Source organism: Brachyhypopomus gauderio, chromosome 4 (assembly GCF_052324685.1).
Source record: "Brachyhypopomus gauderio isolate BG-103 chromosome 4, BGAUD_0.2, whole genome shotgun sequence".
Classification (NCBI taxonomy): Eukaryota; Metazoa; Chordata; class Actinopteri; order Gymnotiformes; family Hypopomidae; genus Brachyhypopomus; species Brachyhypopomus gauderio.
Window position 1 is genome coordinate 11,694,048 of NC_135214.1, and position 22,500 is coordinate 11,716,547.

The window sequence follows — 22,500 nt, forward strand, 5'->3', positions numbered from 1 at the left end:
AGACAGGCCCGGTTATTAAGCACAGGGCCGTTGTGCCTCCTGCTTCCAGCTTCTCCCGGTGCGCCGTGGAAATGACATTTTAATGACTATTTCCTTGGTGAGGTTAGCAGTCAGGCATTCCAGTGGACTGAGGCGTTTGGAGCTGTGCTGGGATCCTCTGTGCTCGACTCCTCTGGGCTGGGATCCTCTGTGCTTGGGATCTTCTGTACTCGACTCCTCTGGGCTGAGATCCTCTGTGCTGGGATCCTCTGTTGGGATCCTCTGTTGGGATCCTCTGTTGGGATCCTCTGTGCTCAGGTCCTCTGTGCTGGGATTCTCTGTGCTTGACTCCTCTGTCATGGGGGTTTCCGTGAAGTTCGATAAGCAGAGACTTGATTGAGTGTTGCTGTCTGTGTTTGCTTTATAGATTACTCCTTACCCCACTGTTTACTTGTTTATTACTTTGTTGATATAACTGGGAACGTGAGGGCTGTAGGGGTTTCTTTGCAAAGGTTTAATGGTCTGTTGTTTTTAGTAGTAAGTGTATGAGGAAAATCTGAAGTGTGGAGCGTTGCATTTTCAGGAATGTGGAATGAAATGGTTTTGGATTATGGAGAATGCGAGGATTGTATATTTTACCCTTATTTGAGGTCCTTTTTTATTGGTCTGCTGTAAATGACACTGTGTGTGTGTGTGTGTGTGTGTGTGTGTGTGTGTGTGTGTGTGTGTGTGTGTGTGTGGGTGTGTGTGTGTGTGTTCTCTAGTACACTCTGCTAACTCTAAGTCTCAGTGTTATACTAATGCGCCATGATCTCTCTCTCTCTCTCTTGCTCTGTTTCTCCTTCTCTCTCCCTCTCTCCCTCCCTCTGTCTCCCTCTCTCTCTCTCTCTCCTTCTCTCTCTCCCTCTGTCTCTATGTGCAGGAGACATCACACAGAAGGGTTATGAGAAGAAACGAGGGAAGCTGCTAGCTCCCTTTATTCCACAGATACAAGGTATCGTCTCTTCACATCGCACTGACGATGAGCACCTGTCACACCCCATCACACCTGCCTAGCCTCCCTCCTCTTCTACGCCCTCGAGTGGGGGTCAGAGGTTATGGGATTTGCTACCCCCAGATACCCCCACTGTAATTGTGCTCATGCTGGGACCCATGTCACTCAAGTTTCATGGTAGGAGGAGAACATACATTGTCCATATTCCAGGGTGGAAGTGTGAGTGAGAAGTTCAGGTTGTCTCATTACTGCTGCAGGCCCAGTCCAGAAGACCCAGAGCTCTGCTCTAGTTGGCGCTTTTCCTACACACGTGTCCCTCACTCCCTTCAACACGTCAGTTTAAGTCTCCCTGCTTGGCAGCCGATGCTTTAGCTGGAGTTTGGACCAACACACCATGTGCACAGTGAAAGGCCCAAACACTCCCTGTTTGGGTAAGCTGCAGTGTGTATGCGATGCTGGCACTGCCAGTGCACTGTCTAGTGTGGAAACGGGTTCCAGCTAATCCTGCAGGGCTAAAACCACATGCGCAGATCAGTACCATCACAGGCAAACGTACCATCAGTACCATCACAGTCTGGTCCAGTCAGCAGTTTCCAGCTGTCAGCTTTAAGCTGTCCTCGGGGGCGTGGTCACAGAAGCAGCTACGTGAATATTAGTGTTGGTCTCAAAGACCCAGTATGCAAAGTTCATAGGGGGGTCTGGGGTCAGGGGTGAGATGGGAGGGTCTGCGGTGAGATGGGAGGGTCTGGGGTGAGGGGAAGTCTGGGGTGGGTGATGGGGAGGGGCTGAGGTTGACCACTGGAGGGAGGCTGTGCTCTCTCTCTCTGCAGCAATGCTTCAGGGTTTGGTTTGTCTAACGCAGGAAAATTGGGGCCTTCGTGTCAAAGCCTCACAGATGGAGATTTATGCCACAGCTGTGCCGTGTGAGGTGGCCCTCTCTTTCCCACAAGGCCAAGCAGCAGGTCTCATGGTCACAGTGTCCTTCCCACAAGCCTCTGCTTCCTGTCAGTCAGATGAAGACGCAAAGACAGGCTGCCTCAGCTGAAGCACTGTTGGGTTCACTCACTCTGAACTCCCAGAAAGCCTAAAACACAAGAAAAGCTTAAATGACATTTATATCACCCTATCACAGCCTGAGGGTTTTACAACCTCATATAAAAGAAGTAGACATATTGTGGGGAAACCGTATAAAGATCCTAGGATCAGGGTTGGGGTTAGGATTGGGGTTAGGGTTGGGATTTGGATCAGAATCAGGGTTAGAGTTGGGGTTAGGATCAGGATCGGGGTTAGGGTTGGGATTTGGATCAGGGTCAGGATTGGGGTTTGGGTTAGGGTCGGGGTTGGGTCAGGGTTTGGGTGAGGGTTAGGGTTGGGATTAGGATCAGGATCAGGGTAAGGTTTAGGGTTGGGGTTAGTGTTTTTCCTGCAAAAATATAAGTCCATTGTGTATTTTTGCATTTCCCAAAATTTCTCCATCGCTCTCCATCGTGTTTGTGTTCTAGTGTACTTAGGTCATTGTGAATTATGGATCTCTTCTGTGCTGGCAGACAAGAGATGTTCCTGAGGCCAAACATTATCCATTACACATTTTAGAAGTAGTGCATCTGTACATATTTTAAGTGCCTTATATATGAATAAGTAATATATACTGAATGTAAAATTTAACTGCCCTGTCATTTAATAACCTGATTGAAAATTCTAAAAACATATTTCAATTCAATGTAAAAAGTCCTATTAAAAGATTCACCTGTTTTAGTTTTGGAAGAACTGTACTATTATGGCTCTTTCTAGTCGAGGTTAAAAGAGAAGGTTCTGATCAGTCTGATTGTGTGTGTGTGTGTGTGTGTGTGTGTGTGTGTGTGTGTGTGTGTATGTGTGTGTGTATGTGTGTGTGTGAGAACCTCTTTTAACTTCGACTAGTAACAGCCATATTGGGGTTGAAAGCAGCAATCTGATTCGTCAGATGCCAACCAACCATAATGTCCACTTTCCCTCCTAGCAACTAGACTGCCATTCCTTATTGCGTTTATAGCTCTGTTACGTTTGTGCATTTCTGGTCTGTTGTTAAGCAGCATGGTTGACATGCCATAGAGGTGTATTTTGTTACTCAGTATTAGGCGGGTTGATCTGAAAGGGTGTAACTTTAGTTGTACTACAGCATCAGAGCATAATGGCTGCGCTGCTGAACTCTGACCCCACACTCTTTTATTTCTGAATGAGGGATGTTTCAGCTGCTGTGGGCTCTGGGGTTCTGAGGTTCTCCTTTTCCACCCGTATGCTGGGCTCTGCAGAGCTGGACCACATGGCTGGCCTCTCTCTCTGAGCTGCTGCCTGCCCCTGGGACACCTGCTCAGCTCGGTCTCTGCACAACTTACATCCGCAGAGTCATAAACACGGGTGCTGCTCTTTAATTATGTCATTACACAATTAATTAATTTTTAACTACTTCTCTCTCTCACTCTCTTCCACACACAGAGGACATCACACCTTGTCGCTAAACACCGCTCCCTCTCAAACCTCTAGTGATCTACAGGCAGAAACTGCTCTGTCCTGTGTAAGCCCTAGACAAGAATGTGACCTTCCCTGACCCCACTGGGAGAGTGTGTCCTGAATGGTTGGTAGGATCTCCCATTTCTCCCAGTGTTGGGACTGCGTGCAATGGATGGCCCTCACCCACACAACCTGCTGGAACCCTGGTTATTGCATTATCTTCACCAGGGCACTTGGGGTCAGAGGTCAGAGGTTGCTAGGAGATATCTCAAGAATGGGCTTTGTAGGAGAGCTGAGTTCCAGCAGTTCATCGTTAGTCTTCTACTGTGAACACATGTGCAGTAGATCAGATGTTTGAAGATGTAGATACGATTAGACATTCTCAACTGCTGAAACCTCAGCAGTCTCATGTCTCCCACATGTCTGTCTTGGGAGGTATGATATCTTGGGAGGTATGATGTCTTGGGAGGTATTGATCACTCAATTTCCTCACTGTGTGGTGTGACTTGCTGTGCAGTGACTTTCGGTGCGGTGTGACTCGGGTCAGATCTGTCCTGTCTGTTTTAGGGCTCAGAGAGAACGCCAGGCTAGCACTGTTTACTTTGGCCCTGGAGACAGATCAGGGGCTTTTGAGGTTTTAGCTGAAGGATTTCTGAGATGCTTAGGTGACTCTTGTCAGCAAATGTCCTGCTATCCACAGTCTGGGCCGACAAAATGTTTCTGTGGTGGGTTAACTGCTCACAGTGAGGGAGTGAGTGAGTGAGAGTGTGTGAGTGAGGGAGTGAGAGTGTGTGAGTGAGGGAGTGAGAGTGTGTGAGAGTGTGTGTGAGAGTGTGTGTGAGTGAGAGTGTGTGAGTGAAGGAGTGAGAGTGTGTGTGAGTGAGGGAGTGAGAGTGTGTGAGTGAGGGAGTGAGAGTGTATGAGAGTCTGTGTGAGTGTGTGTGAGTGAGGGAGTGAGAGTGTGTGTGTGAGTGGGTGGGTGAGTGAGTGAGTGTGTGAGTGAGAGTGTGTGTGAGTGAGTGAGAGTGTGTGAGTGAGGGAGTGAGAGTGTGTGTGTGAGCGGGTGGGTGGGTGAGTGAGTGAGTGAGTGAGTGAGTGTGTGAGTGAGAGTGTGTGTGAGTGAGTGAGAGTGTGTGAGTGAGGGAGTGAGAGTGTGTGTGTGAGCGGGTGGGTGGGTGAGTGAGAGTGTGTGTGAGTGAGTGAGAGTGTGTGAGTGAGGGAGTGAGAGTGTGTGTGTGAGTGGGTGGGTGGGTGGGTGAGTGAGTGAGTGAGTTAGCTGTAGCATGATTTTGTGTCCTTTTTTTCTGTGATGACTTCATGTCTTCATCTCAGTCCACCCCGCACCTCCTGGAGCTGCACACGTGTGTGTTTGTCTTCCTGCTCACAGATACCTCAGCCTGTGATTAGCTGGGAGTAGAACAGGGCAGACACAGAGGACAACCAGGCGTGGGGGTGCGGGTAGGGGGGTAGGCTGCCTAACGATATCCTCCCACCCCACTGCCACCCCCACTGGGATGAGGGCATCCTGAACGCTGAATCAGTCGGGCGCCTGAGCCCCCGCTCCAGGGGGCAGATAGGTGGGGGGAACGTGGTGTTCTGCTGATAGCGCAGAGGGCTTGAGTCATGGTGGTGCAGGAGTCAGACAGGGACACCGCTGTAGTGCCTCCACCAGCACAGTGGAAGGAGGCGAGCTCACCAGTAGAGGCAGGGCAAGCGCTTATGCAGGTTCAGACAAGGTGATGGGTTAATGGGGGACACTTTTGGTTCAGCTGCGTGCACAGCGTGTTGCAGGTTTTGTGGTTCTAATGTGCACACACGTCCCACTGTTTTCCAGGTGTGGACCCATGTCTGCAGGTAGACCACCGTATCCAGGCGTCGTCACAGGCAGTCGCCCTGAGCTCCAAGCACAGCAGAGCCAGAGCAGCCAACTCACGGGATGAACGCTTCAGATCGGGTGAGCACGCAGTTGAACCATGCAGATGTGTACACCATGATCACATGATTAAGAATTCCATATGTGATCTAACAATAGCCTTAAGTCTATTTTAACAATAGTCTGTTATATTCCAGAACATTAGCTGGAATTCTAGAACCACATGCTCCAAAAATCTCCTTCAGTGGACGATTTTTGGACAGTTCCTAAACATTAGACCATGTCTGCTCAGCAACGTTCTTTCTCAAGTTTCCTTTAACTTGCCTTTATGGCTAGTCGTCGTGTCAACCACCTCCGTGCTGTTCTTTCCATTAAATGTGGTTACTCAGTAGTTAAGAAAATACTTTCCCCTAAATTGCTGGCTTTGCTCATGGTGAAGAATAGGAACCTCTGGCCACTTCAGAGATGTTGTCCTGGAATTGAGCATCTGCTAGCTCCTCACTTTTCTTGCCGTCGTAGCATTTTTGGGTTTTTTTTTATTTAAACCGTGAACTGTCTGGAAGGACTACAATGATGATATTTGTGAACGTCAAGCCGCAGATACAGTTGTGGCTGTAACAACTTCCCACAACAGAATTTGCCTTCTGCCGTGGAGACATTGCTATGTGGGCTCAGGGTTTAATTTGTTTTAAACTGCAGATGCAGCAGTCAGTTGTGTTTTACTAAAGCAGCGATTAAAGGGGGCTGTGGCAGGACCCTTTCACAACCCCTGAACACATTAAACATGACTGGTATTGGCTCTGAAATTGGTGCTGTGTGTGTGTGTGTGTGTGTGTGTGTGTGTGTGTGCGTGTGCGTTTGCATGTGCGTGTGCGTGTGCGTGCGTGTATGTATGTGCGTACATGTGTGTACATTCCTTGCAGACCTGCACACAGAAGCGGTACAAGCAGCCCTGGCAAAGTACAAGGAGCGGAAGGTGCCAATGCCCTCGAAGAGACGCTCAGTTTTAGTGCAGTCATCGGTGGAGGCATGCACCCCTCCGGGTAAGGACCCGCCCCCATGCACCCCCCCTGGTATGGACCCGCCCCTATGGACCCCACCCCCCATGCTCCCCTCCCATGCTGGAGAATCCTAAGGTCCAAACCCAGCCCAGGCTGTGTTGGTTTTATAGATGATCAGACCTTTAACATCCTTTGCGCGCAGTGAGAGCACCACGGCATTGTGGGGAATTCGTTGCACATCTCCAGTAGAACAGCATTCTAAGCCATCCACATCACTCATGAGCAAAATAAAAAAGAATCGTTAGATGGCTGCCGCTTTGACCTTTATACAGTTAAGATGCCATTCGGACGTACAGCCACATTCGCGAGTGGCTTTTTGAGGAATGAGCTCACTCTCTGCAGTCTGCAGGGACGTGTGTGTGAGCAGCTGTGTCCTGCATCACCTCTGCCTGACATCAGAGAGGCTTCTTTCTCCTCCTAGCACAGGAGTGAAATCTCTTCCGGTTACATCACTGCTCCGAACCTGAGCTCCTGGTTGGATTAGACGCTAGACGCTGAGTGCTTTGCTAATGACAGAATCTTCTGTTGAGAGAGAGCAACCTTGCTGTGAGCTCAGGAAGTCTTAAGCAGAGTTGTATAGTCCAGGTTCAGAAAGTAAAAGTCCTCACCAGGATTTTGCTCAGGCTTCCTGAATTGTGTTGATTCCACTAATTTTACCTGGATTGCACTAATTAGAAACCTAGCAAGCTTGAGCAAAATCCTGGTGAGGACTTTTACTTTCTGAACCTGGATTATACAACTCTGGTCTTAAGTGTTCTTCCAGACATGTCCATTTGTGGACAGAACCTCACGCAGGTTCAGTTTTCCTGGCAAGATTTATTCCTCGTCTTCACTCCACTGGGAATATCCTCCTCCAGGGTTTAGAGTTATTTTCTGCTGTTGTAATTCATATGTAGTTCTTGGTATGTTGTAGTATTATATATTCAGACTTAATTACTGCAGTGTTACAGCATGCTTTTGTACATCACATCTGAGGCCCAGAGGGGGTTAATTACAGTGAGGAAGTGATTTTGATGGAAAACACGTTAAAGTCTAGTGCATAACTTCGGCTGCCTACAGCAAACTAGGGCTTCAATCTCAAAAACATGTCTGGTTTATAAACAAATGCCTTTCTAAGCTTTTTTTTAATACGTTACTATGAACAGTGTACTTACTTTCAAATACAGCTTTATTTCCCCATATTTTATGCCTTCTGGATACTTTAAACATTTCTTACTGTACTATTTGTTCTGTTTTTGTGGATTTGATTTGGAGATTTAATACAGTGAATGTTAAAACTCTAGATGAAAAAGTCCTACAAATACTAGTCAATTCATGAATAAATCTAACATGCTGGCATGACGTCCTTAGTAACAGGTGGTGACTGGACCAAAGTCGTGGGGGGAGTGTTCACTTTATGAACCTTCACTGACATGGTATCTGTAGGCACCTATCACGATCACCCATCAAGATCACAGCCACGATCACCCATCAAGATCACAGCCTCTCAGCCTCACAGTGTTCAGCCTCACAGTGCTCAGCCTCACAGCTTTCAGCCTCACAGCGCTCAGCCTCACAGTCTCACAGTCTCACAGCCTCACAGCCTTGGCTCCGCTCATCTCATTATGCTTTGAAAAGTGATCCACACACACACACAGTCTGTCTAGCCCAGTGCAGGTCCTCTCTGCACTCTGCTGTATGATTGCAGACCAGGTGCGGAGGCAGAAGAGATGCATCAAATTAACGGGCAGCTCAGTGTAACCATGCTGACGGTGAATAGTTCAGCCTCACTGGTGCATTATGCCCTGCAGACACGTGGGTGAATGATGGATTACTCTGAACCAGCCTGTCCATGTGGGGTGTGTGACAGCAGGTTCTGGAACCTGTGATCAGCTTTAGAGTCGATCTCATCCACCTTGGGAGGCCTTGGATGTGCCTTGGTGGTGATCAGGGAGACATTGGTGTTCTCTCTCTCCCTCCCTCCTTCACTCTCTCCCTCCCTTCCTCTCTCTGCTGTCTCTCTGTTTACCTGTCTACCTGTTTCTCTCGCCTTGCTTCTCTCTCTCACCCTCTTTCTCTGTTTCCCTCTCTCTTTTCTTCTCTCCTGTCTTACTTAATAATTTCCTGTTTCTCTCTCTGAAAATCCCTTTGATGAGTTTTGCAGCAGTCCTTATTTATATTTTACTAAAACAAAACATAACTCACAATAAAAATAAATCATTTCTGGACAGTGTTCAGGTTAAGGTTTCCTTAGCAACAACCTCTGGCTGTGTTGCTAGGTGTTTTTATCTGTACCTTTTGTTGGACTGAAATCTCTAACAGGATTATTTTCTACATTAATTAAAGTGAGTTCTTTCTGTCACTTCAAACTGTCTTTGTTATTTAAATATTAATTAATAAATATGATTGACTACTAATTAATAAATTCTAATTACTCAAATTTAATTAATAGACCAGTGATATGTTAGAACCAACATACCAGTTCTGCAGTTGGTGTTATGCCCCCCTGCCCTGTACACACACACCCAATCACACACACACCTGCACTAACACACCTGATACTACCCACTGGTGAATTATTAAGCCTTATCAAGGAGATTACAGTATGCACTAAATTTCTTACAGTATGCACTAAAGATGTCCCAGCACTGATCAAAGCTGTTTTAACAAGGAGATCCGACATCTTTAGACAGAGATGTGTGTGTCCTGCTGTGTTTGTGCGTAGTGACACTGTCTACCTCCACACAGACACATCCTCAGCGTCGGAGGACGAGGGATCACTACGGCGACAGGGGCGGGTCGCCTCCTCGTCCCCCAGCGTGGAACACTGGTTTAACCGAGTCATCCAGTGCTCCTCCACTTCCTCCTCCGCCTCCTCCACTTCCTCCCACCCAGGAGGGCGGAGTCACCCCAGTGCCAACGCCACTTCTGCCTCTGCTGCTACCGTTCTTGCTGACCTCATGGCGCACACGCAACTCGGTCAGTACCACAGTGGCCTTCCAACATTCACCCTGCACACAAACCCTGCACCCAACACAGACACTCAACACTACACCCTAACCCTGCACCCAACACCGACACTCAACACTACACCCTAACCCTGCACCCAACAACGACACTCAACACCACACACCCTAACCCTGCACCCAACATCAACACTCAGCACTACACCCTAACCCTGCACCCAACACTGACACTCAACACTACACCCTAACCCTGCACCCAATACTGACACTCAACACTACACCCTAACCCTGCACCCAACACCAACACTCAACACTAAACCCTAACCCTGCACCCAACACTGACACTCAACACTACACCCTAACCCTGCACCCAACACCAACACTCAACACTACACCCTAACCCTGCACCCAACACCAACACTCAACACTACACCCTAACCCTGCATCCAACACTGACACTCAACACTACACCCTAACCCTGCACCCAACACCGACACTCAACACTACACCCAACACTGCCACTCACCACTACACCCAACACAACTCTACCTAGCTTCCGTCACTTACAATCAGTGGTTTGCATCCAGCTAACACTTCATATCCATCCACACTCAAGTACACTCAACTCTACGGTATATACTAAAAATCCCATATACACTAAAAGCTACACACAACACTACATCTAAGATTCTATGTACACCCAGTGGTCTATATATACCTGTGTATACATACAACAACTCCTATACATGCAATTTACCCAAAACCCATGTACTTGCAACATTACACCTATCAGACGGAATATATCTAAGACTACAGTCCATAAACACCCACTACACTAAACACCCCTTATACACCATCCAACACTCCTGGATACACCCAACACTCACATGCACTCAAGACTGCTTCCAACACTCTTCCAACACCCTGAATACACCCAACACCCCAACATATCTCTTACATATCCAACATATCCTCTACACCTCTTCCATACCTAAGCTACGCACCTTGCCGTACTCTCCTACGCCTTCTGCTACACCCTCACCTGCTCCTCCCCCATGCTGTTACCCCTGCTACACCCATTGTGCTCACTCACACTGCCAGCACTGCTTCCAAAGCTCTCCATCTTCCTACATCCCCTTGCAATCAGGTTCTTTATGGATCTTTGCACAGTATTTTAGTGTTTTAGTGTTCCTGTCTATTTCTCATACTACCTCAGGGGTTTCAGCTCTCAGCACCTTCAGACCTTTGTACTCACCTTACCAGTTTGGGCATGTTTCTGCTTTTCCTCACCATGTTCAGATGTCTTCTGGTTCTGGACTGTCTCTGTTGGGTTCTCTATCTGAGCTCTGATTGGAGGGTTGGGTCTCTGGTGTGTACCTGACTGTAAACCCTGAGCTTTGATTGGAGAATGGGGTCTCTGGTGTGTACCTTCTGTGTGGTTTGTGGCTGGGCAGTGGTTAGCCCGTGAGCTGACTGGCTCCGTGTACACCCAGTGTGGTTCTCTGTAAGACGGAGAGCGAGGTCACCCCTCGCGCCGAACCTTCTCTCATTGGTCAGTTTCTTTCATCGTTTCACTGGCAGGTTTTTTGAAGCTGTGTTTTTTTCCTGTGTGTATTGAGAGACCTGGAATTTGAAATGGGGTGTTGTCATGCCAACCTCTCCTGTTGCACCTAAGCCTGTGTTTATATGCACGCTGCTTATGAAATGGGGCTTTGCTTCTCTTTCCACCTGTCTCTCTGCCTTCTCCTCTGTCCGCCTGTCTCTCTGCCGTTAGACATTCTCTGGTCACAGAGCTATAGGGACAATTCTGTTCCTATTTTTCAACCTGCTGTAATAATTTAATGATTCATTCATTTTTCAGTTATAGGAGCATATGCACATGTAGACATTTCTTGCTTTGATTTTCACGTTATTTCACATTTCACATGTATTTGTGCTCATTGTATGTGATTACTAGTGTCAGCGCACACATCACTAACATTCTCATGTTAGCACATAAGTTCGGTCATAACTTAGGAATAGGAATGCACCCTTTCTCACAATATGAAATTTTCATCAGCCATTTTCATTTGACCTTTGACCCCTCCCCCCCCATCTCAGATAACCACTTTGCACCTCCGGACGTGACGGGTCTATCTGAGCCCTCGCAGTTTGCAGAGCGTCCACAGGTGGCACCAGTGAGGGGTCTCCCCCGTGGATATACGCACACAAGTAGCGCCATGGAAACGGCCGACGGTGAGCCCCCACACCACACAGTGTAGCCACAGCAACAGTATACCTCTCTTCTCCCTTTGACATACACAGACCTAATAACCAATCACAACCTGGCATGGGAAGTCTTACACATCCTGCCAGCAACAGGGCCACATTTCTGTACACAAACACACACACACACACACACACACACACACACACACACACACACACACACATAGCTGCATTCATTCACAGACTCTTGTCACTCCTCAGATTGCTCTTCTGGACACACGTCTTCTCATAGCAGTTTCCACACAACATTATTTAGCATGTGTTCATCATTTACTTTCAGTGTGAACTTTATGTGAAATTATCTTTCCCCATTGACAGATAATTTCAGTCATTTCTTAAAAATCCCTCTGCTTGTGTTTGTATCTGAGAGCCGGTTTTTGGCAGGGAACTGGATTTCCTTTGGTCTAATTTCCTTTGGTAGACATATACAGCTAAAGATGTGTGATGAATATGGGTGTGTGTTTGTGGGTGGGTGTGGGAGTGTGTTTGTGAGTGGGTGTGTGTTTGTGAGTGTGTGGGTGTGTTTGTGAGTGGGTGTGGGAGTGTATTTGTGAGAGTTTGTGAGTGGGTGTGGGTGTGTGTTTGTTAGTGTGTGTTTTAATTCGATAAGTGGAGATAGACAGGAGCAGATATGGTAGCTGTGTGTGTGTGTGTATATGTGTTAGTGGTGGTCTGTGGTATATATAGATATTGATGATGATGAAAACTTTGTATCACCTAATCTGCTCTGAGTTGTGCTAACCAGCCAATCAACCATTATAGAATCTTAGATTTAAATATGCATGTTCCACACACACACACACACACACACACACACACACACACACACACACACACACACACACACACACACACACAGATATACATCACTGCATCATTTACCCACACAAGAACTTATGCATTTACCTACAGAGACGTACTACCAACTAAGAATGTAACACATAGACACAGAGGGCACCAATATATATATATATATATAGTTTAATCCCAGTTCCCATGAGATTAAACATATATATATATTAGAGGTGTGCCAAAAAATCGATTCATATATCAAAAATCGATTCTCATTTACTACGATTCAGAATCGATTTTAAATGTCCCAAAATCGATTCTAAGTCGCGTTACGTAATTACAAAATTACGCGAGACTTTACGCAGCAGGTTCTGGGACACACTCGTATGCGGAAAGGTTTCAAGACAGATGGAGGAAAGAGATATTCAACCTGTTCCGTCTTCATTTAAGGCAAAAATATGGGTTCATTTTGGTATTTACGAATGCCAGGGAAGACCGAACTTGACACAATGTAGCTCGTGTGCAAGGCGTGTGTAACGCGGTGAGCACGGGAACGTACACACAGCGTGAAATAATATAGAGAAGGGTGGACACGAGTGCCGGTGTTACACCGAATTCTGCGACCGTCGAATTTTGTGACCGCAGAGGGCGCTATTTCGCAGTTTCAGTTCACAGGCACGAGCGCTTTACGAATGCTGCGTAAGCTACGCCGACGCGCTTTCTTTTCTCGTTTTGCTGCTGTCCACGAACCAAAATATGAGAGATGCGTGTATTTACATTTTATGTCGTCTGTTAACAAGAATGTTTCATTACAACATTTTTACACGTGACGACAGGAGTAAAGTCAGCCAATACATACGCCTGACAATAGCAAACTTTTCATAAGTAAGTTATGTAAGCTGCTGTCATTTGGACCTCATTCCGAATGGTAATTATACACTTCTGAATAAAATGTTTAAATATAGTCTACTAAAACGTTTTTGCTATCACTGCTTTCTGCTATTGTGGAGTCACAGTGGGTGATGTGTTTCCATGGTAGATGTGACAGATGTACCTTGGTATGGGGTCACCAGTTCTTAATATGTGACCCCACTGAATTTCCACCTATAATCATTTTGAAAACAGCCATGTCTTTCCTGGTGACCTACCATCCCGTCACCTTATTAGACAGAAAAAAAAAATTATGAATGGAATGGACAAGTGCACTTTGGAATAGGGGTCACCGATTCTGATGGCTGCTGTCTAAATATGTGACTGCTGTCCATCCCCATACAAACTAGTTAAAACCCAACCAAATGTTTTCAGGTGACTTACCATCCCTACACCTGTTAGCCAAAGAAAAACATTCATGAATGGAGTGGACAGACTGACCGTGGCATAGGGGTCACCCATTCTGACAGCTGCCAACTGGATCTGTGACTTTAATGTATCTTCAAAAATATTAAAAGATCGTTTTAAAAACGTTTTAGTAGACTATATTTAAACATTTTATTCAGAAGTGTATAATTACCATTCGGAATGAGGTCCAAATGACAGCAGCTTACATAACTTACTTATGAAAAGTTTGCTATTGTCAGGCGTATCTATTGGCTGACTTTACTCCAGTCGTCACGTGTAAAAATGTTGTAATGAAACATTCTTGTTAACAGACGACATAAAATGTAAATACACGCATCTCTCATATTTTGGCTCGTGGACAGCAGCAAAACGAGAAAAGAAAGCGCGTCGGCGTAGCTTACGCAGCATTCGTAAAGCGCTCGTGCCTGTGAACTGAAACTAACTGAAACTGCGAAATAGCGCCCTCTGCGGTCACAAAATTCGACGGTCGCAGAATTCGGTGTAACACCTGTTCGCAAAAGCAATACATTTGACACTCGTCACATGTATTACCGAGAGGGAAACGCGCACAGCGACCCAGAACGAACAAACAAAACAACACGGGAGACTCAAAGCGCAAGCGAATAGAAACCAAAACCGTGAGGGCATGGAGCAAATGCAAAAAACAACGCGCAAAATACAACGCGGGAAAACTAAGTTACCCGTAGTGAGACGGGAGAAAGAAACAAAATAACAACAGTAACTAAAAAACAGCGCGGATAAATGCAACGCGAAAACGAAACCAAGGACACCAGAAGAAGTAATTGGCAAAAAACGCCGCAGCAAAATAAAACCCTTCACAAAAATAAAGGCAAAACGGATAGGAAGAAATGCAGGATTGGGAAAACTTGAGATGGGTCAGGAAGCGACGCAGGAGATAGATACTCGAATAAGTAAAGAGAAAGCATAACAGAGAGGTGGCGAGACACCTTCAAACGAGAAGCAACCACAGAGAAAGCAGAGACTGGCTGAGAACGTATGGTTACTGGGACTGACTCTGGTGCCCCTAGCCACGGCTGGGGGAACAGCATACGAGCCAGCCCTGACAGCTTGTAAAATGAAGCTCAAGAATTTTGGTAACAACAAAAAGCATTTTATTTTACCAAAGCACATTATTTTTGTTAATTAAATGTGAAAGACTTTGTTTCCTGTATTTGTCATTCTGTCTTGCAAAGCAGACTGTAGTAGATCATGCAGATTATATAGACTTAAGCAGAAATTTTTATAAATCAAATCGTTTTTTGAATCAAAAATCATTTTTAATCGAAAATCGATTTTGAATTGAATTGTGGCCCCCAAAATCGGAATCGAATCGAATCGTGAGATAGTAAACAATTCCCACCCCTAATATATATATATATATATATATAGTTTAATCTCATGGGAACTGGGATTGTTTAAAGGCTCTTTCCTGAGATCTGTGGTGGCAGATAGATGTTCAGCCTCACTAAACACTGTTATGAGGACAGGCGTGTGTGACAGGTGGTGACACTGTGAGGAACCAGCTGGAATGGAGTCAACGAGGTGGGGACTCAGTGTCTTTCTGTTACCACATGAGCGCGTATCGAGAGCATCTTTTTGATTATTTCTTTATTTATTTGACAAGCCTTGGGGGCAGAAATGGAGTTGATTCGATGCCAAAAGCATTAAATTACAAGACCCACAAACAAGATGTTCTTTCTCCTACAGCAAAATAAGTGCTAATGTGAGCAAGTACCTATTTCTACTGGACTTTATTCTTATTTAAATTTGGAACATTTATTTTTGCATTTTTAAATGTAATATTTTGATGGCAGATTTAGAAAATGCTTTTGGCACATAACGAAGTCCACTCTGGTTGCGTGTGCGGAGCTAACTGGGCTGGATTGCCTTCCCAGGCGTCCCTGCAGGACTCAGGTGGTCTAAGATCCTTTCATGTGCCCAACTGCATGCTGGTCAGTATCCCAGCCACATCGCCCCCTACTGGTCCAACTGCCAGGCTTAAGGTTGGCCTGCTAGTGTAGGTCCCAGAACTTGTGGTCCTTCATGCATTTCTCTACATGCTGCTAATTTCCAGTCACTCCCTTAAACAGGTGAGTGTGTTTCCCTGCTGATTCAGTCCTGATTCAGCTGTCCTGGTTCAGCAGTCCTGTGTCCTCCTGTATAGAGCGGACCCAGGTGGGCTAGAGTGGGGACATGACTAAAGCGTCATGGTGTCTCACCACACTACAGACGCTATGTTCACTCCGATTCTCTCTCCTTTAGGCTGTGAAGGAGCTGGTGGAGGATCCTTGGATGGTATTTATGCGCGTTTATTATTACACACTGTCCCTCGAGTCATGTCTTCCTCGTTCTCACCTCCACTTAAGCTCTTAACCTTTAACCTCTTAACCTTTTAACCTCTTAAACTGCAGGCTTAATATTCCATTCTTAATCTCAAGGTACATTATTCAATAACTACTGTCAATTATTCAGTAACTGCACTGAAACAAATGTGAGAAGACTGGAGATATAAGAGAGAGGGTTATGGACCCCAGTACTGAAACTCACTACACTCTCTGAAACAGACCCCAGTACTGAAACACACTACACTCTCTGAAACAGACCCCAGTACTGAAACACACTACACTCTCTGAAACAGACCCCAGTACTGAAACACACTACACTCTCTGAAGCAGACCCCAGTACTGAAACACACTACACTCTCTGAAACAGTCCCCAGTACTGAAACACACTACACTTTCTGAAACAGACCCCAGTACTGAAACACACTACACTCTCTGAAACAGACCCCAGTACTGAAACACACTACACTCTCTGAAGCAGACCCCAGTCCTTGAGGCTGCAGGCTTGGCAATGTTTGACTTTTTATTTAACATGAGCTTTAATCTGGATAGTTATGATGTAGCTTTAAACTGGATTGTCATTGTGTAGCTTTAAACTGGATAGTCATGATGCAGCTTTAAACTGGATAGACATGATGCAGCTTTAAACTGGATTGGCATGGTGTAGCTTTAAACTGGATAGTCATCATATAGCTTTAAACTGGATATTCATGATGTAGCTTTAAACTGGATTGTCATGGTGTAGCTTTAATCTGGATAGTCATGGTGTAACTTTAAACTGGATAGTCATGGTGTAGATTTAAAGTGTGGAATGTGTGTGTTATCCCTTCATTCTGTTGTAATTCCTTAGGAACTGTGAATCACAGCAGTTTATTTTGTACTTCTGAGTGTATATATGTGTGTGTGTGTGTGTGTGTGTGTGTGTGTCTGTGTATACAGATAAACTTGTCTAGTTACCAGGTACTTTGAAATGGACTAGAAAGATGTTTGTGTGTGTGTGTGTGTGTGTGTGTGTGTGTGTGTGTGTGTACGTGTGTGTACGTGTGTGTGTGTGTGTGTGTGAATCTTTTTTTTTTGTATGTATCCTTGCACGTATGTGTGTGTAGGAGAGTGGGAGTGTGTGTATGTGTGTGTATGTGAGCATCAGGGAGATTGCAGCTGTGATTTCAGTCCCTTATGACTCTCAGTGGGATGTCTGAGAGGGTTTTCTTCAGTGTTCGCTGGAGTTTCCTGTCTTTTCCCATCCAGACACCATAACAGGGACATTAAGTAGTCATGCATGTTTGTTTTATTGTTACCATTTTAGTTCTCTTAGTACCTATACTGTCTTTATTTGTTAATTTGGTGTTTGGCTTTAGTGATCCCAAAAAGTGTGAAATCATCAACACATTTAATAACATATTGAGTATTTGACTATTACTAATGTAAATGGACCGCAGCAGTATCAATTCTTAGAATTGCAGCAGTATCTTTCAACTTAGAATTGAGTGACAGTACAATACTAATTTGTAACATACATGTAGAAATATGTAATTAAATGCTTACGAATAAAAACATTGTTAGATGATACTCCTCTGTATGTTATTATTCATTTGGTTTGGAGAAGTTAGAAATCCTTATGAAATTAGGTGGATATCAGCTTGTTGCCAGGCAGTAGATTCGAGCTGTACCAATCAGAGCTTCCGAGAGCACTTAATGGGCGGGGTTAAATGTCTCCAGTAAGCAGGTTTGGTTAGTGATGGCTACTTTTCACTTTCCGAGTAACTCTGGGATTTTGGACCATCCTGTCATGAGCAGGATGTTGTGTGAAGCTGTTCACCACCCTTTCATGGTGCCCTGTGTGTGTGTGTGTGTGTGTGTGTGTGTGTGTGTGTGTGTGTGTGTGTGTGTGTGTGTGTGTGTGTGTGTGTGTGTGTGCATCTCATCCTGTTCACCTGTATCTCCTCCATCCCTCCCTCTCTCTGTCTGTCTTTCTCTGTCTCTCTCCCTCTCGTACTGTCTCTGTCTGTCTGTCTCTCACCTGAAGGTGTCCCCGTAAACAGTCGTGTCTCGTCTAAAATCCAGCAGCTCCTGAACACGCTGAAGAGGCCCAAGCGGCCGCCGTTGCGTGAGTTCTTCGTGGACGATTTCGAGGAGCTCCTGGATGGTAGGTTCATAATGAAGGGAAAGGGTGGGTGTTATGAACCTACGATCTGGGTGGTGTGTTCATAGTTCACATTTGTCTGATTGGTGCTGACGACACTGTAGAGACGTGACAGCCATGAGGTTCACCAGGCAAGATGGAGCAGACCTCTCCGCCGAGCTGCAGCTGGGTGGAGCAGACTAGACCGTTGGCCTTCTTGGTCGGTCCTGTGAAATGTTGAGGAGCTGTTGAGTGGCACACATGGTTTACTGGCTTTAAGTGGGACCCAGAGTTTGCTGTGATTTCCAGTGCAGCTGGGAGCCCGTGAGAACATAATATGCTGGACTCTCATTGTATGAAGCGGACTGGTTTGCTGGGCTCTCATTGGATGGAGCGGACTGGTTTGCTGGGCTCTCATTGGATGAAGCGGACTGGTTAGTTCCGCTCTCTAACGCTGGCCAGTCCTGAGTGTCAAGCAGCTCTTGCACTCTCCTGCTCAGCATGCAACAGCCCTACAGGAGGAGGTGCAGGAGAAGCAGGCACAATGGCTCCGAGAACTTTGTTCTCTCCCTCAGACCTCCAGATTGGTACAAGTCCATCATCTGATGTGACGTCGTCTGTCACCGACTGGGTATTTGTCCTCCATCAGGGAGATCTGTAGATACTGCAGAACATGGAGCTTTGGAGCAGAGAGGGGGACTGACATCTGACAGCTGAATCTGTTTTTTCATTCTCTGAAAAAATTTAATTAAATGGCATGTGTGCATTTACAAAATATAAACAAACATGTTTCAGTTGCCATGGAAATGTTGTGACCTGAATCTGCTCCCTAAATGTCCAAAACTGCTGACAGTGCACTGGTACACACACACACACACACACACACACACACACACACACACACACACACACACACACACACAGAGACACTAATTTCTCCCAGAGCATAAGTGAACCTCCTGTCTTTTATCCTCCCTTCCCTGTATTTTAACTTGAGAGTCACAGGAGGCTGTTACGTCTGTTATTTCTGTCTCAAGTGTACTGGTTTAGGGTGTAGGGTATAGGGTTTAAATGTACTGTATGTCCTGGTTAGAGTGTAGGGTATAGGATTTATTTGTACTATATGTGCTGGTTAGGGTGTAGGGTATAGGGTTTATTTGTACTGTATGTGCTGGTTTAGAGTGTTGGGTGTAGGGTTTTTAGTACCGTGTGTGCTGGTTTAGGGAGTAGGGAATGGGATTTAAATGTACTGTATGTGCTGGTTTTAGGCTGTAGGGTACAGGGTTTATTTGAATTATATGTGCTGGTTTTAGGGTATAGGGCTTATGTGTACCTTATGTGCTGGTTTAGGGTGTAGGTTATAGGGTTTATTTGTACTGTATGTGCTTGTTTAAGGTGTAGGATATAGGGTTTATTTGTACTGTATGTGCTGGTGTAGGGTATAGGGTTTAAGTGTACTCTATGTCCTAGTTTAGGGTGTTGGGTATAGGGTTTAAGTGTACTGTATGTGCTGGTTTAGGGTGTAGGGTATAGGGTTTATTTGTACTGTATGTGCTGGTTTAGGGTGTAGGGTATAGGGTTTATTTGTACTGTATGTGCTGGTTTAGGGTGTAGGTTATAGGGTTTATTTGTACTGTATGTGCTTGTTTAAGGTGTAGGATATAGGGTTTATTTGTACTGTATGTGCTGGTGTAGGGTATAGGGTTTAAGTGTACTCTATGTCCTAGTTTAGGGTGTTGGGTATAGGGTTTAAGTGTACTGTATGTGCTGGTTTAGGGTGTAGGGTATAGGGTTTATTTGTACTGTATGTGCAGGTTTAGGGTGTATGTGCAGGTTTTGTATTGCTGATCTCAGTACATTCAGTAACTCCTCAGTGGCTTAACCTGCCACTCCAAATAAATCTGTCATTCCTTGTTCTTTCTCCTCCATCTCTCATTCCCTGCAGATACACCCTCCCCCAAACACACACACACACACACACACACACACACACACACACACACACACACACACACACACCCTCCCTTCCTGTACCTCATGTCAGGGATACATAAGTCACTGGAGGACAACTGACAGCTCAAAGACATTGGACAGCGCAGCCCTCTCTCCCTGCTTCCCTCTCTCCCTCACTCCCTCTCCCTGTCTCGTTCTCTCTCTCCCACTCCCCCTCTCTTTTTCTCTCTCTCTTTCCCTCTCTCTAAAAGTTTTTTTTTCTCAGCATATCTGCAGTCTCGTCTCGTTCAATGTAATTTTCTCTGTGAATATTTAAACTCACAGAAGAAGTGTACAAGTCAGCCCACACACCTTTCATATTAGTTTAGCTTATGTCCTGTAGAGGACAGTCACATCATCTGTCTGTCTGCATGCCTGTCTGGCTGCATCTCTACCTCTTTGATCCTGTGTTCTCTCTCCAGCCCAGCTGCCGGACCCTAACCAGCCCAAGGCCGAGGGTGTTCAGATGAGTCCGCTGCGTGGGGACGCCCTGGTGGTGGGGAGCAGCGCCCCGTCTCTTCTGGTCTCGCTGCAACGCTGGGGCACCACCCAGCCTAAGAGCCCCTGCCTCACCGCCCTGGACAACGCCGGCAAGCCTGTGTACACGCTTACATACGGTACGGCTACACCCATCAAACCTGCACACATGCTGAATATCAGCTACACCCGTCAAACCTGCACACACGCTGAATATCAGCTACACCCATCAAACCTGCACGCATGCTGAATATCAGCTACACCCGTCAAACCTGCACACACGCTGAATATCCTGCAGTCATACTCACACACATATGCATGTACAGACGAACAGAGAGAGTGCTACAGACACACAGAAAGTGCTGCAGACATGCACTTCCTTCCAGCTCTGTTTTGCTAGAAACCCTGGTGCTCATATACACAAAGACTCCTGTAGCCATGCCATGCCAGGATATCTTCTCATATACTGTAGCACTAAGCTAGCAGACCTGTGCAGACCAGTATCGTGAGCAATATTGTATAATTGTTGTCTTTAATTGGTTTTTATCAGTGTATAAAACTTAACAAATCAGAACTAATAACTACAGACTAGCGTGTGTTTCACTGGCTGAACGTCCCAAATGCTTAAGCTTCTAATTTAGAGTGAGTAACCACCAATTATGCAAATAACGTAAAGGTGATTGGTGGCTGCTAGATTCTATTCTTTACCAAGCAAATTAATTATTTATTCTGTTAATTAAACAGTTCCATCTTGTGCTTTGTGCATAAGTAACCATGTGGCTATGGCATCAAAGAGCTCTATATCTTAGTTAATAGCATATCATAGCTCAATTTGAAATTAAAACATGAGTAAATAATCACTTCAACCTTATCGATGGTTGGTATTTTATTGATTATTGATTAGAAGAGTCATGTAACTCAAATGTACATGTTTGTTTGTTTGTGATTGTTTGTTATTTGTGACGCAGGCAAGTTGTGGACGCGCAGTCAGAAGCTAGCATACACACTGCTCAACAAACTCAGCAGCAGGAATGAACCACTGCTACGACCTGGAGACAGGGTGAGAAACCTCAGCACACACCCACACACACATACACCAACACACCCACACACCCATATGCATGTACACACACACACCCATATGCATGTACACACACACACACACACATACACCAACACACCCACACACCCATATGCATGTACACACACACACACACACACACACACACACACACACACACACACACACACACACACACACACACACACATACCAACACACCCACACACACATACACCAACACACCCACACACCCATATGCATGTACACACACACACACACACACACACACACACACACACACACACATACACCAACACACCCACACACCCATATGCATGTACACACACACACACATACCAACACACCCACACACACATACACCAACACACCCACACACCCATATGCATGTACACACACACACCAACACACACACACACACACACACACACACACACACACACACACACACACACACACACACATACACCAACACACCCACACACACATGTGCATGCACACACGCACGCACGCACACACACACACACACACACACACACACACACACACACATACACGAATACACCCATACACGCACAATCACACTCATACACACACATATGCATGTACACACACACACACACACACACACACACACACATGCATGAATGCACAAACACGCATGTGCACATGGTTGATGAACAGACCTTTGACCTTCCACAGGTCGCGCTTGTGTTCCCCAACAAC

The 22,500-nt window shown here is 45.7% G+C and overlaps 1 protein-coding gene across 15 annotated transcripts in view; it reads left to right on the top strand.

The window, feature by feature from the left end:
* The window catches only part of dip2a (disco-interacting protein 2 homolog A), a 92,242-nt gene that overhangs the window by 46,779 nt on the left and 22,963 nt on the right, over positions 1 to 22,500 (top strand). For 5 of the 15 annotated variants that reach the window (XM_077002202.1, XM_077002205.1, XM_077002203.1 and 2 more), the window contains exons 2-11: positions 902 to 973; positions 5,298 to 5,417; positions 6,260 to 6,379; positions 9,125 to 9,355; positions 11,443 to 11,577; positions 16,024 to 16,056; positions 18,130 to 18,249; positions 20,640 to 20,834; positions 21,663 to 21,754; positions 22,477 to 22,500. The exon at positions 22,477 to 22,500 is cut by the window's right edge and continues 87 nt beyond it. In XM_077002202.1, coding sequence (XP_076858317.1) covers positions 902 to 973; positions 5,298 to 5,417; positions 6,260 to 6,379; positions 9,125 to 9,355; positions 11,443 to 11,577; positions 16,024 to 16,056; positions 18,130 to 18,249; positions 20,640 to 20,834; positions 21,663 to 21,754; positions 22,477 to 22,500 — 1,142 coding nt within the window. Of the gene's footprint in view, positions 1 to 901; positions 974 to 5,297; positions 5,418 to 6,259; positions 6,380 to 9,124; positions 9,356 to 11,442; positions 11,578 to 14,318; positions 14,856 to 16,023; positions 16,057 to 18,129; positions 18,250 to 20,639; positions 20,835 to 21,662; positions 21,755 to 22,476 lie in introns of those variants that run through there. The other 10 variants (XM_077002206.1, XM_077002209.1, XM_077002208.1 and 7 more) reach the window with 7 other exon arrangements.